General features: G+C 42.8%; 1 protein-coding gene across 1 annotated transcript in view; it reads left to right on the top strand.

The window, feature by feature from the left end:
- The window catches only part of PIP4K2B (phosphatidylinositol-5-phosphate 4-kinase type 2 beta), a 35,320-nt gene extending 20,755 nt beyond the window's left edge, over positions 1-14,565 (top strand). Inside the window, exons 9-10 of the mRNA XM_083147143.1 lie at positions 8,746-8,849; positions 8,936-14,565. Of these exons, the coding sequence (XP_083003269.1) occupies positions 8,746-8,849; positions 8,936-9,016 (185 nt within the window). The 3' untranslated portion in view covers positions 9,017-14,565. The remainder of the gene's footprint in view (positions 1-8,745; positions 8,850-8,935) is intronic.
- The last annotated feature ends 36 nt before the right edge of the window (positions 14,566-14,601 follow it).

The following is a 14,601-nucleotide window of genomic DNA, read 5'->3' as shown; positions in this document are numbered from 1 at the left end:
GTGTTTAAAATGGAGACCACCATATGCAAAGGTTTTGGGTGAGACTGGGTGTAGTGTTTCTGTTATGGCAGGAGGGTTGTGGTTGTTCTAGAGCAGGCATTCCCAACCACGGTCCTCAAGGCACACCAACAGTGCAGGTTTTAGTGATATCCAGGCTTCAGCACTGATGGTTTAATCATAATCACTCTGGGGCAGATTTATTAAGCTTGGAGAAGAGATAAACTGGAGATAAAGCGGAGAAAAGCTAAAAGGAGATAAAGCGCCAGCCAATCAGCTGTGTTTGAAAAAGACAGTTGGGAGTTGATTGGCTGGTGCTTTATCTCCTTTTGGGGCAGATGTATTAAGCCTGGTGAAGAGATAAACTGGAGATAAAGTGGAAGGAGATAATGCACCAGCCAAACAGCTGATTGGCTGGTGCGTTTTCTCTTCCATGTTATCTCCACTTTTTTTTTTGCAATCTGTTTTTTATTGAATAAAGTCACAAACCATTATTACAATGAGACAGTACAGTGTAATAGTTGAACAAATAAAAATTAATTACACAATTGGTACGTCATTTTTATCTATAGGAACGTGATGTAATTGTATTCAGTTCTATTCATCAGATAGAGCATGAGCATGGTATATTTATCCCTCTTACAATACGAATGCACATTGTTTGCAAAGAGAAAGCACCATCTGATGAGATTGCAGTAAAGAGTCAAAAATAAAAAAGAAAGTAAAGAGGGGGGAGAGAAGGGATAAGGTAGGTGGGGAAGGGTAATGCCTTAAGACCATTATGACTCCTGAACCTGTTCTGTCGAAACATAGCGGGAATACTCTGAGGATTCTTTAAATGTGAGCCAATTGAGCCACGTAGTGGTAAAGGTCTGTGCGGGATCTTTCAAAAAGGACGTTAGATCCTCCATAGACATGTAAAGGTCCAGTCTACGAAACCAGTGTGAGAGGGGAAGGGGCGCCGCAGATCTCCAGTGACAAGGAATAACTGCCCTGGCAGCATTTAACAGATGCCTCAGTAGAGATTTCTTAAATCGGGAGATGGGCATATCCATAAGACCAAGCAACCAAAATTCCGGGCTAAAGGGAAGTGAGGAACTAGTAATCTTTTCTGAAATGGTATGAATCTGGCGCCAATATTTCTGGATAATTGGGCACTGAGCCCTAATACTGCTCACACCACCAGCAGATGTCTGGCCAAGTGTTATTCATTTTATGCAGTATAGATGGGCACCTATACCAGCGGGATACTATTTTATACTGGGTTTCCAGTGTCTGAATTGATGAGGAAGAGGCAAAGACAAATTTAAATATTTGGGTCCATTGGTCCCCCGAGAGGCCTCGATCCAACTCCTTATGCCAAGCCTCAGTGAAGGCAGGTGTCAGGTTTGGGAGGTTACTCAGACATACTTGGTAAAATTTTGAAATCAAGTGCCTAGGAAGCTCCTGGGAGAGAAATAATGACTCAAAAGGGTTTGGTTCCCAGCCTTGACCCCGTTTAGGGAGAGAAGAGACATAATGTCTGATTTGAAGATAGAACCAAAAAAGACCTCTCGGAAGGCCAACATCCCTGTGCAAGTCTGCAAAGGAACGTAAGCCAGTTTTATCCACCAGTTGGCCCAGGTAAGACACATCCACTGAGTAAAGACTGCAAAGGTTTCGTAAGTTAAACCCTGGGGGAAATTCAGGATTGTTGATAAAAGGAGTAAGAAGTGTCACACCCGGGTCAAAAAACTGTAGATGCCTGTGCCTGATCCAACATTGAAGTGTTGGTGTCAGGGTCAGGTGCCGTACTATAGGGATCTTCTGAAGCCATGGAAGGACACGGGGGGATGTACCCACAGAATGACGGTGGACAAGAGGACCATGTGGGCTTCCCCAAGTTTTGAGAAATGGATCAAATCAATCACCTTGGTTGTGTTGTCTTTTGCTTCTCTACCAGTAACAAAGCCCACCTGGTCCCCATGAACCAGCTCAGGGAGAAGGGGTCCAAACCGCAAGGCAAGAAGCTTGGCAAAGAGCTTCAGGTCTGTATTTAAAAGTGAGATGGGTCTATAACTCGAACACTGGGCTGGGTCCTTCCCCTCTTTGGGGATGATGGAGATGTGTGCCTCCAAGCTTTGTGGAGAGAAGCTAGTCTCCCCGGAGACAGCGTTACATGCCTTTAGGAAGAGGGGCATAAGCGTTGAGCGAAAGGACTTATAATAACTAATCGGGAACCCATCTGGGCCAGGACACTTCCCCGAAGGGGTATTGGAAAGAGCCTGGTCTAACTCCTCTATAGTGAAAGGCTGTTCTAGCAGTGACAGGTCATCATCAGAGAGTTTTGGGAATCGTACTGATGTAAGATAATCATTAATCTCCTGTTAGAGTAACAGTTTGTCTGGTGGAGAACAGTCCCCTCTTAAATTATAAAGTCGTGTGTAATATGCTTCAAAAGCTGCTGCAATCTGCGTGAAGGTGTGTACCCGTTTACCATCAATATCTATTATATTCTGCACATATGTTTGAGCCCTTTGGGCCCTCAGTGCCCTTGGTTATCTCCACTTTATCTCTTCTCCATGCTTAATACATCTGCCCCTTTACCTTTTCTCCGCTTTATCTCCAGTTTATCTCTTCTCCAAGCTTAATAAATCTACCCCAATGATACTAATTAAGTCACCTGTGCTAAAGCCTGGATATCACTAAAACCTGCACTGTTGGTGTGCCTTAAGGACCGTGGTTGGGAATGCCTGTTCTAGAGCATGAAGGAAATGGACTCCTGCCGTAAAAGCCATGCTTTTATACAGTGATTGGAAGCCAGGATATGATTGTTTACTAGTTCTCTGTTGTATGCCGAATCTGCATAAGTGTGTGGTAGGTTTGGATACTAAGGGGTTTATTTTCTAAGATGGGCGTTCAATTGGAAATAAGATGTTGCTATGGGCAACAAATCACTTTAAAAAGCAGTATCTGGTTGCTATGAGCAACATCCCATTTTCAATAGAACTCCCATCTTGGTAAATAAAACCTTCAGTTGGTGATATTTCACCAGTTGCCAACTGTTCAACTGCCTAACAGGCTATTCCCCCTCGTGAGGGTCCACAACCCCCATAGATAGAGAATAGAACCCATGATGAGCTACCGAGCTCACAAGGGGCTTCTGTGCGTTCCCCAGATATTTGAGGTTAGATGGATACCACTGGAAAGCGAGTGCATCTTGATTCTGTGATGCAGAGATGTTTAAGGCAACCGATTTGTTGTATTTGATCTTAAAATTGGACAGCGAGCTGAACTTATGCAACTCTTGTATGAGGGCTGAGAGGGAGGTCGTCGGGTCAGGTAATATGGCAAGGATAAAGCACCAGTTTGTATTCTATGTCTTTAATCTGTACACCATGTATGTACAGGTTGGCTCAAATTGCCCTTACTAATGCTTCCATATAGAGTACAAACACCAGTGGAGACATACTATTCCGTATTGTGAAAGTCTGAGAGGGCGCCATTTACTTGGACTCTCACTGAGGGGGAATTTTACAATGCTAAAATATTGTTAAGACCAGTAGGTGCTAGAGATGGCTCTCCATAAACTGCAAATCCACCCTATTGAAGGCCTTTTCTGCAATGGTGGACAGGAGGGTATCCGGACTCATGATGGATTGACCCTAGGTCGACAGGGTGCAAAGGTTGACGTGAAAAAGGTCGACCTGCATTTTTTATTTATTTATTTTTTACAGAATTTTGATCCGGCATGTGCTGACAGGCGGTATTTCATACCCTACCATCCACTACGGCGTGGAGGGAAATCTAATAGTGTGCTGAGCGCAGCAAGGAACCAAGCATCAGGGGACGCGGTACACTTAGATGGTGTCCATGTCGACATAGCCTTCCCAAAAAAAAAAAAGAAAAACTCATATTGACCTTTTCCATGTTGACCTTTTGACTGTTGACAATTAGTGGTCTGTTGTGGACTAGTGGGCTGTTGACCTAGACATTGTAGATCTAAACTACCATAACTGACAGGAGAACCACGGGTGATGCGCCAGAGCAAGCAATATGGATGAGGTCGATGACCTTAGATGTATTGTCCTTTTCTTCTCGACCCTTAATGAGTCCCACCTGATCTCCATGTACCACCCCAGGGATAAGGGGGCTCAATTGATTCGCATGTAATTTAGCAAAGTGGTTGACATCAAAATTTAAAAGGTGTATAGGCCGATAGCTAGAGCACTGGAGTAGGGTCCCTCTCTTTAGGTATTACTGAGGTGGGGGGGGACTGGATTCTTGAGAGTTACCAGCTTTTAAAAACAAGGGGAGGAGGGTTGATTTGATAGCCTTGTAATAGCCCACTGAAAAGTTGGCTGGGCTCGGACTCTTCCTGGTTGGGGTAGTAGATAAGGCCACTTGTAGTTCTTTAAATAATTAAAGGTTGTTCCAGTGAGTAAAGGTCACCATCTCATCAAGTCTCTGGAATTCCACCTCTGCAAGATAATACAGCATGGTCTTTCCCATTATGAACAGAGTGAATATAAGATTGCAATCTTTCGGCCCGTATAGCCTGAGCAAGCAATGAGCTTGGTGTGTTGTCCCATTGATAACATTTCTGATGACATAAAGTTATATCCAATTAGCCTTTGAGCTGTCTGCTCTTTTTTTTCCAGTTTTGACATGAGCGGTATACACTTGCCCCAAACCACATATTTGTGGGCTTCCCATAGCATAACTGGACTCATGCCCGGGGTATGATTATTAGAGATGTAGTCAGCGATGACCGAAACAAGTTCAGAGTGCATGTACGGACGCAAAGAAACCATTTATTAAACCCCCAAATCCAAGGCTGAGAGGGGGAAATGTGGAGTGTAACAAATGCATATATAGGGGTGTGGTCCGACCGAGATATGGCCAATCGAGCTGGAGCGGAAATTATGTAAAAATCTGTGGTCTACTAGAAAATATTCTGGATGTGAATATGTAGTGTGAGGTGGGGTGACTAGCTCTACACAGGTCCATAAGTTGATATTTGCATAAAAGACGTTTGTTGCGTCGATGGTCATGGGTCATCCATCTAGAGGATGGGTGTGAGCACTCAATCGTAGGGTGAAGAGACCCTCCCATAAGCAGGTATAATAGATTCCAATTGGTGTAATATTTCAGAGAGGAACTGTCTCTGATTTCTTTTGGGGGCATAAACCTTAGCAATTGTGTATTGTTTGTTTAAAGATTTTACATTTGAGGATTTGACCTCTTCCAGTACAACATGAGTGAGGTCGGAGAGCAGCAGGCAACGGGAGAGTAAAATTCCACCTCTGAGGGACTTGCTGGAAGGGTTATTGTTACAGAAAATGTGTGGGAAAAAATAGTTCACTAATTAATTTAGGGAAGTCGTGGATGAAGTCGTGCACTTTCATGTTGTGAGAGCAAAACTTAAGTTCAGAGGGTGGCATAAAGGGTCAGCACAATTAGAGCATTTAAGAAAGGCGACAATAACTCCCCATTTAATTGGGAAGGTCTGCAGATCGTCTGGTAAATGGAGGACTGGACGAAGTGAGGTCAGTACAGAAGTTGGGGAAAAATGGAGAAGGGGAGAAAACAAACCGGATTATAGCAGAGATGAAAAAAGAAAAAAAAGCAGACAATAAAAATAGTAAAAACCATAAAGAACATTGAAACGTGAAGACTAATCCGCCAATGGACCACACAGACTGGCACCCACGGCCCAAAATCTAATGCAGGGTATTGTTGAACTCCAACTGGGGCCTGGCAGTGAAGACACTGGAATGAAAAGTAAATGGAGAAAACTAGGTGAAAAAAATATATAAGCCATATGATGGGATGTGATGCGATGTTATACAATTTTAAATTGTATACCATCGCATTGTATGCTATATACAATGGTATACGATTTAATATTGTATAAGCACCCTAATGGGTGTTTTCAATGTTAAATGTGCCCCCTATAAGATAATTAATTGTATAAGCACCGTAATGGGTGCTTAGTATGTTAAAAGCACCCCCAACGCCACCCCTGCTATCAACGCCAACCCGAAGCATGGCGAGCGGCAGCGGTACGCGTCCTCCAACCTTTTCATACCCCCACTATCCACGTCGGCGTGGAGTTGATTTTATATAGTGTGGTGAGCCCAAAGCGTGGCGAGCGCAGCGGATGTAAAGTAATACGCGGCCACACTATATAAAATCAACTCCATGCCGACGTGGATAGTGGGGGTATGAAAAGGTCGGAGGACGCGTACCGCTGCGCTCGCCACGCTTCGGGTTGTCGTTGATAAGTGGGGGTGCATTTAACATTGTAAGCACCCATTAGGGTGCTTATACAATTAAAAATCATTTTGGGGCTTATACAATTTAAAATCGCATGTGGGCATATGGCATGCGATTCGATGTCCTACAATTTAATATCGTGGGCGCCGTGCTAGGAAACCAGTACCTTTTAAGTGGTGCATATTCTAACATTAATGAGACTCGTATAACAAAAGAGATGTGTGAGAACAATTTCACAGAAGGTGGCAAACTGGGAAACATGTCAACATCACCACACGTAGAGAGACAACATAATCTGAACTTAATGCGAGATAGCAAATCTAAAACATGTCGGGTCCCAATGCCTGAATGACTCGGAGGAAACAGAGGCCCCCTGTTTTCTATTCTGGACTGGGGTCCAGGATACATGCATAGAAGGGGGTATTGGAGGAGGCTCTAAGCGGTTATAGAAAAGCATTTTCTATTTAATAGGGTGTAGCTATGTTTAACACGGAGCAGAAGTTATCCAAATCTCCAGGAGTCTGTAGAGCAACTGATGACCACCATGGCCTGAATGCATAAAGCGAATTCCCAACGGAATTTAATGCCCTTTTCTTTGATAGTTTCTGTAAGAGGTTTGAGGGAGTGGCATTGTTGGAGTGTTTGCCAGGAAAGGTCAGGGAGAATATGTATTTCTGTTATTAAACTCCAGGTGATTCAATTTAGGAGCCTTGAGAAGAATCTCCTCTTTGACGTGGGAATAGTGGAGACTGCAGCTGATGTCCCTTGGACCCCCTGAGGGAAGTCCTTTAGGGTGCAAAGCCCAGTCGAACAATATGACATGATCTGTCTCTGTTTCAATAAGTTCATTAAAGATGTTAGTGGGGGCATCCATTATTCCAGGACCCTGTATATCTACTGGTATTTCTTGGACCCTCAAGTTGTATCTTCTCCCTGTTGTCCAAGTCATCTTGTCGACGAGACTGATCCTAGATTTATTGTGTTTGAAGTAAGGCATGTCATAAAGTTGTTTTTGAAAAGAAGCTACCGACTCAGTATGATCCTCAATGTCAGAGACTCTGTGGCCAATTTGAGAGATGTCTGTCTGGAGGGATGCTATTTCAGATTTGACCATGTCCCTTATTTTCTTTTCAAGGTCAATAAAGTCTCTCTTAGTCAGGAGGTCTTTTTTCATGTGGAGGGAGCGTAGTTGAGCAAGAATATCATCCATAGTTACATTGGCTCCTTCAGAAGAAGCAATAGGGGCAGAGGTAGCCATGTTTCCAACGTCATCCGATAGTGACTGTGATGGGGGAGGAGAGTGGGCAACCTCATGCTCAGGTTGGAGATAATGGAGCAGGTTGGGCTGTAAAGTGTTGTCACCAGTTTTTTGTAAGCAGGAGTTTGCCCCTCTTTCTTAGATTTCCTCATTAGAAGAATAAACGCATGACCAATGTCAGCCGAGGTACCAAGAAAAATTTGTAAATCCTTGTTGCATTGTTAGAAGTATGATCCGGGGTATATCAACAGCCACCAGTCCCCATATTGTGTGGGTAATTCAGGGGGTCATGGCATGATGGTGTGGCTGGGAGAGGAGCTAATTAGAGACCAATGTTCCAAGAGGCAGTTCAGGTCCCTGGATCGGCGGACCACATAGCTCCAAGTATTCAGGTAAAACACAAATGCAGGCTGGTGTACATAAAGACAACATGAAAACCCAGATCTCTGTGACTGCAGTTGAGCATAATGGCCACTGGATGGAGCCTGGGTATTATGGAGCCTACACATATGCCGATATTAAGGCATTTTCTAAGCTACTTTGCTTAGTTTGTCAAAGTCACTTGGAAAATACCACTATATCGGTGTGTGTGTGTGGGGGGGGGGGGCTATAGCAACGGCAATGGTGCATTCCCGTCGCTGGTCGAGATTGATGGTCAGTGACCATCAATCTCACTGGTCGCCAGTCGCTCAGCACACAGCGATGACCGCTCACGCTGTAGAAGAGCCTGACCTAGCACAGCTAGGTCATAGCCCTGTGTACAAACAAGTGCAAGCCACAGGTCCTTACAGGTAACTGCTTGCAGGGGCTATACAGCTTGTGAGTGATCGGCGGGTCCATGGAAATCTGACAAAATCAAGGCCCAGGCGGCAGGCCGCAACCTGCAGGGACTGAGAAATCTGGCCCCCAGCTTGGCAGTACAGACTGCTGGGAGGTTGGGAAGGTCAGGAGAGCAGATGGATAGCCGGGGGTCAGTTAGGGAGCTAGAAATAAGGGGTAAAGGCACTGGAAGAGGAAGATAGGCCAGAGCTCAGAGAAATGCGACTTCTCCCTCTCTCAGCTAGGCCACCCCCAAATGATTTCTATGTTGTGGGGTGGTGTTTTTTTTTAAAGTTTGTATCTTGGTTAATTCATTTGTTAACTCTGTTGTCCATATTTGGTATGCAGTGTTTTAACTAATGTCTAGAAACAACCCACTTTTAACTACATATTTATCTTAAACTGTCTAATAGGTGCCCCTAAGAAAGAAGTCTATTTCATGGCCATCATAGACATTCTAACACCATACGATGCCAAGAAGAAAGCTGCGCATGCTGCAAAAACAGTCAAACACGGGGTAAGCTTGTGCAAGATGGCAAACAGGTAGGAATGGTTTATAGCCTGCATTTCACCAAACCCTTATCTCTTTCCTGTCTCTTCCAGGCTGGAGCAGAGATCTCCACGGTGAACCCGGAACAGTATTCCAAACGCTTCATTGAGTTTATGTCAAACATCATCGCATAGCTCTCCTCCCTCCATCCCTCTCTGCACTTTTCTCTTCCCTGTGTTCAGAGAGATTTCCCTCACACTCCTGGTGTGTGTGCAAGCAACTGCATGAGTGTGAGTGAGCTGGTCTGTGCTGCATGCCCATCTCTTATTTGTAACCCTCCTGTCCTGCGACAACTTCATGTGATTTCCCCCCTCTCTCCCTTCCCATTTTAAATTTCTAATATTGAATTTAAAGGTCAAAACGAGGTTGACAACACCACAGGGTATAGGTCACGTAGAGTCCCCATTTTTACACTCCTTTTTAAATCTTTAGTATTTTGTAGTGTGCCAGTCTTGTGAGGGGTACGCATCCTTGCTGTTACAACACCCTTTTCATGATCTGTCACTGTTGGGAGCATTAAAGGAAGTGCACTCATTTACTATGAAGGCAATCAATCCCACATGCAGGTGGTTTTCCATCTTCACATGACTAATTGCTGGGCTTAATTGTAACTTCCTTCAGTTAACTAAATATTGCCACTAGTATTCTGCTAGCCTGCTCGGTTTTCCAGCAGTGTTTACCTTGCAGTTATTTTCTGTGCCATGAGCTCTTTGCATACAACTGTGTTAGGAGCAGGCCTGTGTACTAGTCATCAATAAACAACTTTACCTAATTAAAATAAAGTACTTGCTGTATAGCAGGGGATTGCTAGCAACATGGAAATCATTTAGTAATAGCTGAAGGAAGGAATGTACAAGCTAGTGCATTATGTTTGTTTGACCCTCAAAGCCACCATTATGTGGTAGAAGTAGTATCCCAAGCAGACTGCAGCTTGGCTTTCGCAAAGTGGGTCCTTACAAAGACATGTTATACCGCAGTCATTTTATGGGATCACTGATACCGCTTACTGGCATACGTGTTCTGGGAATATTCCGGATCTACGCTGCGCGACCCTGGTCTGGAGCAGGGTCATGGATTATTTCCTTTCACACATGCAGAAATCCCTAATTGATGGAACTTCCAAGTGCAAAAACCTGACCTCTGGCTGCATGTGTGAAAGGTATTATTTTCTCCAGTTTTGTTAGATGTTACTTGGCTGTTTTACCTACTCACAGAAGAGGGATTCCAGATTGAAGTTGTGTCGATATAAAATATAATAATTTGCTTTTAAAGACTTATATTAACAAAAGGAGTATATCTGTTTGCTAAATCAGCATTTCAAAATGTATATTGGTCCCATAATAGAGATTTATATGGAAAGCGATTGCATTTTGCTGTTGTGGAAGCAATTTATTCTCTTCAGTCTGTGTTTGTTTTTAAAAGGGTAAGCGCTAAATCCCATTTCCTTTTTGTGAAGCTTCATTTACCACAAGTCTTTAATAATGTTTATATACAGTCACTGGAAATAAAAATTGCCTGTAACAAACTAACACATGGGGGCTTATTTGATAGAAGTCCAGGTGCATTGGGTCGACATGCAGTGCTTCAACCACAGAAGGTTGATAGGGCTTAGGTAGACACATCAAAAATGTCAACAGGGGTTGACATGGGTCTTTCACCAATGTTGACAGGGACACTGTATCTGTGCACCACGTCCCCTCGCATGCCTTGCTACACTCGGCACACTAATTTATTCCCCTTCCACGAGGGCATGAAATACCAGCTGTCGGCTCAAAAAAAAAAAATGAAAAACTCATATTGACCTTTTAGCTGTTGACCTAATGCTTGTGTTGACATTTTGACCCTGTCAACCTTTTTCATATGTCAACCCAAGCCCTGTCTATCTTCAGTGATTGACCCAATGTATGTGGACCTAACGACCATATACCAGTGCAGGATAATGCTGTGCTGTGTCAGGCTAGCGCCAGCTGGTGGGATGGGGTGCTGCCTAATTCTACTTGTACTGTTCTATAAAATAAGCCCAATTTATTTCACCTACAGTAGCATAGCCCTAAGAACAAGATGCAAATCGAAAGTATTATTATAATAATCTGTTCTCTGCACTATCCAGTTTCTGAATTGGCAAGTAATATTGGCAGTTTAAAAGGCACCCAATACAGCCTATGCACTATGGTCCACTAAATAGTGCAGCTTAGACGTATAAACTCCCTGTGTGCTCACTAGTTGTGTAGATAGAACGGCAAGAGAATGGAGTTTTGTCTTCTGTACTTAACATTTTATAGCTTTACTATATAGCTTTTTGTGTACTATAGGTTTAGCACAAATAAAAGATGTATCCCTTAGTGTTCAGGAGAGCATTGAACCCAACACGCACTTCCTCCCAGACTGTGCAGCAGGCAAGCTATTTCGTAAGGTGGGATGAGAGGTTATGGTATAAAGGGTTGATTGACAAAATATCAACACATGAAAAGGTCAACATGAATTTTTTTCATGTTTTTTGGTGTCAATTTGTAGATTTCATAACATAGACCCTAAGTAACTGTTCCGCCCAACCAGCCCACATTGATGGTAGACTATGAAAAGTTAAAAAAATAAAAATAAAACTGTCAACTTTCTGAATGTTGACTATATGGTGTTTAGCTATGGACTGGATACTGGGCTGGGCATGTGTGGTCTTCCCACTTTTCTGGTCAAGCTGTGCAAATCTCACTCTGGCAAATAGCTCTTAATAAATTAAAATTCTCCTTGTGTGCAGTTTGTGGGGTACATTCACAGGAGTAGGGACTGGAAGTAATGTTCGTTACAGGTAAACCTAGTCTTATCTACAGCATAGTTCACATGGCACTAAATAGCAAAGCAATAAAACAAAAGCCTCTATAAAGTAGAAACATTGCCAACACGCTAAAGGCAACCATTATTGGCTACTCAGGAAAGGTGAATGTCAGAGGCCCGAGAAACCATTAATGTGAGTTACTCTAGGACTGGGATGGATACAGTTGAAGACAAAAACCTGTATTTGTTTGCACATCCTATGCACTAAATTGTTTTTTAACTAGTCAGTTTGTATATTGTATTGGTCATTTTATTGTCCTGGTCTCATTTTAGCAGTTTTGAGGTGTAAAGCGTACCATTGATTAGGTGTAAATTTAAGGGCAAGTCACACAATAAAGGCCTGAGGTTGGTCTAAAACAGTGGTAGCCAACTCCAGTCCTCGAGAGCTACCAACAGTTCACATTTTCTAGATCACCTAGCTGCTGCACAGGTGCACTCATTACTGTCTGACACAAATGAACCACAGGTGGAGCCAATTACTTCACTTGTGATTCTGTGAGGAGACCTGGAAAACATTAACTGGTGGTAGCTCTCGAGGACTGGAGTTGGCTACCCCAGGTCTAAAAGCTCAGCATGCCTTTCCAGCTTGTGTGGCCCTCTCTAGGTAGTAGTAAAATCCATATACTGGCGTGTCTGTAGAGCCAGTCTACAATTATGCCTGGTGTATTCTAAGCAGTGAGTGATACTAAGGGGGAGGGGGCATTCGATTTTGGGAGAATGCTGGCAACAGTAGTCCAATTCACCCAAAAATGCTCGCTATGGGATAATGAACACTTTTGAGCATGATCTCATTCTCGCACTTTACAGTGGGTGATGTAAAACTGGCCAGGCATATTTGCCAGTAAACGAATTTCCCCATAAGATATATACTGTAGCTATAATTGGATACACTTATTTCTGGTGACCTGGGAAGGAGGGTTTCTTTAAAATTGGACCCTAGTGCATTGTGGTCGTTTTGAATATTACATCATCAAATGCAAACATTTCTCCAACCTGATCAGCGGTTTTTAATAATGTTTCTATACAGTCACTAGAAATCAAAATTGCCTGTAACAAACTAACACATGGGGGCTTATTTGATAGAAGTCCAGGTGCAATGGGTCATTGGGTCAACATGCATTGGCTCAACCACAGAAGGTCGATAGGGCTTAGGTAGACACATCAAAAATGTCAACAGGGGTTGACATGGGTCTTTCACCAATGTTGACAGGGACACTGTATCTGTGCACCACGTCCCCTTGCATGCCTTGCTACACTCGGCACACTAATTTATTCCCCTTCCACGAGGGCATGAAATACCAGCTGTCGGCTCAAAAAAAATGAAAAACTCATGTTGACCATTTTAACTGTTGACCTAATGCTTGCGTTGACATTTTGACCCTGTCAACCATTTTCATATGTCAACCCAAGCCCTGTCTATCTTCAGTGATTGACCCAATGTATGTGGACCTAACGACCATATACCAGTGCAGGATAATGCTGTGCTGTGTCAGGCTAGTGCCAGCTGGTGGGATGGGGTGCTGCCTAATTCTACTTGTACTGTTCTATAAAATAAGCCCAATTTATTTCACCTACAGTAGCATAGCCCTAAGAACAAGATGCAAATCGAAAGTATTATAATAATCTGTTCAAAAATACAAGCATTTCTCCAACCTGATCAATGGTCATTGATGTTGGGGAAACTGAAAATATATAAATTATCCCAGATTTGCCAGTCCCACCAGTTTTCAGTCAGGATCGGGGTACCTAAATTTTTTTAAGCATGTTACTCCTAATTCCCCAGCCCTCAGGGGGATAGGATGTTACTAGAATCCATCAGTAATGGAAGGAGGGCCATTACTCTACCTGCAAATGATCATTTAAATGTTGCTCTAAAGTACAAAATACATTATCAAACACCTGTTCCATATCCAACATTACAGAATATTTATACTACAGTTGCAGGTTACTTTTGGCTGCCAGTATTGCATTGCTGAGTATCCTGGCAGCTAGGGAGGTAAATCTGCTCTTGCCATACCCTCTCACTTGTTTATCCTATCCCAGGTCTAGAACTGGTATATTAGAAGTGTTCTGTAATCTGTTTACATATAAGGTAGCATTCTGTTACAAATGCTAATTGTTTTGACAGTATTGTTTTATTAACGCAATGCAATTGGGGTTTTTTGTTTTATATAAGAAAAAAGGGATTTTTTTTCTGTTCAACTTCTCCTAGCTGTAGGGCCTTGCCATCGGTGGCTCTCCAGTTGTTGAACTACATGTATCACCATATTCTAAAATGCAATTGGCTTAAGGCCGTTGCTAAATAAATGTAGTTAAACAATTAGGACAGGCATGTCCAAACTATGTCCCTCCAGCTGTTGTCAAACTACAAGTCCCATCATACCTTGCCACAGATTTGCTATTAGGGAATGCTAAAACTATGGCAAGGCATGCTGGGATGTGTAGTTTCAAATCAGCTGGAGGGCCACAGTTTGGACATGCCTGCGTCACGGCTTGCCCTGCATCTGTTAGGTAAACTTATTCCTTGAATATATGTATTTAAGAACTTTTAGTCATGGTATATATTGTTGTCTGACTTTTTTCATGCTAATCTGTGGTTTGAATGCTGGTGTTAAATATCCTCCAAAGTGTTATCTTTAAAGAAAGGAGGAAAACTCTGTATAGAGAATTTACATTTGCTAAAAATAAAAAGACTGGAGATTAGTGGGAATATTTTCCTGCACCTGCACAGGCAGTAATGTCACATTTTCAGGGGAGGTTTTAATATTCCCACAGAAAGTGGGTTTTGCCAAATTTTTTTTTCCTTCATCCAATGTAAAACTTGTCAATAAAAAGTGAGTGTTCTTGGTTATTTGTGTTCTAAAGTGTTGTGTTTTTTTTCCAATAA

Source organism: Crinia signifera, chromosome 6 (assembly GCF_055691185.1).
Source record: "Crinia signifera chromosome 6, ASM5569118v1, whole genome shotgun sequence".
Taxonomy (NCBI): Eukaryota; Metazoa; Chordata; class Amphibia; order Anura; family Myobatrachidae; genus Crinia; species Crinia signifera.
This window is presented reverse-complemented; position numbering and strand designations above follow the sequence as displayed.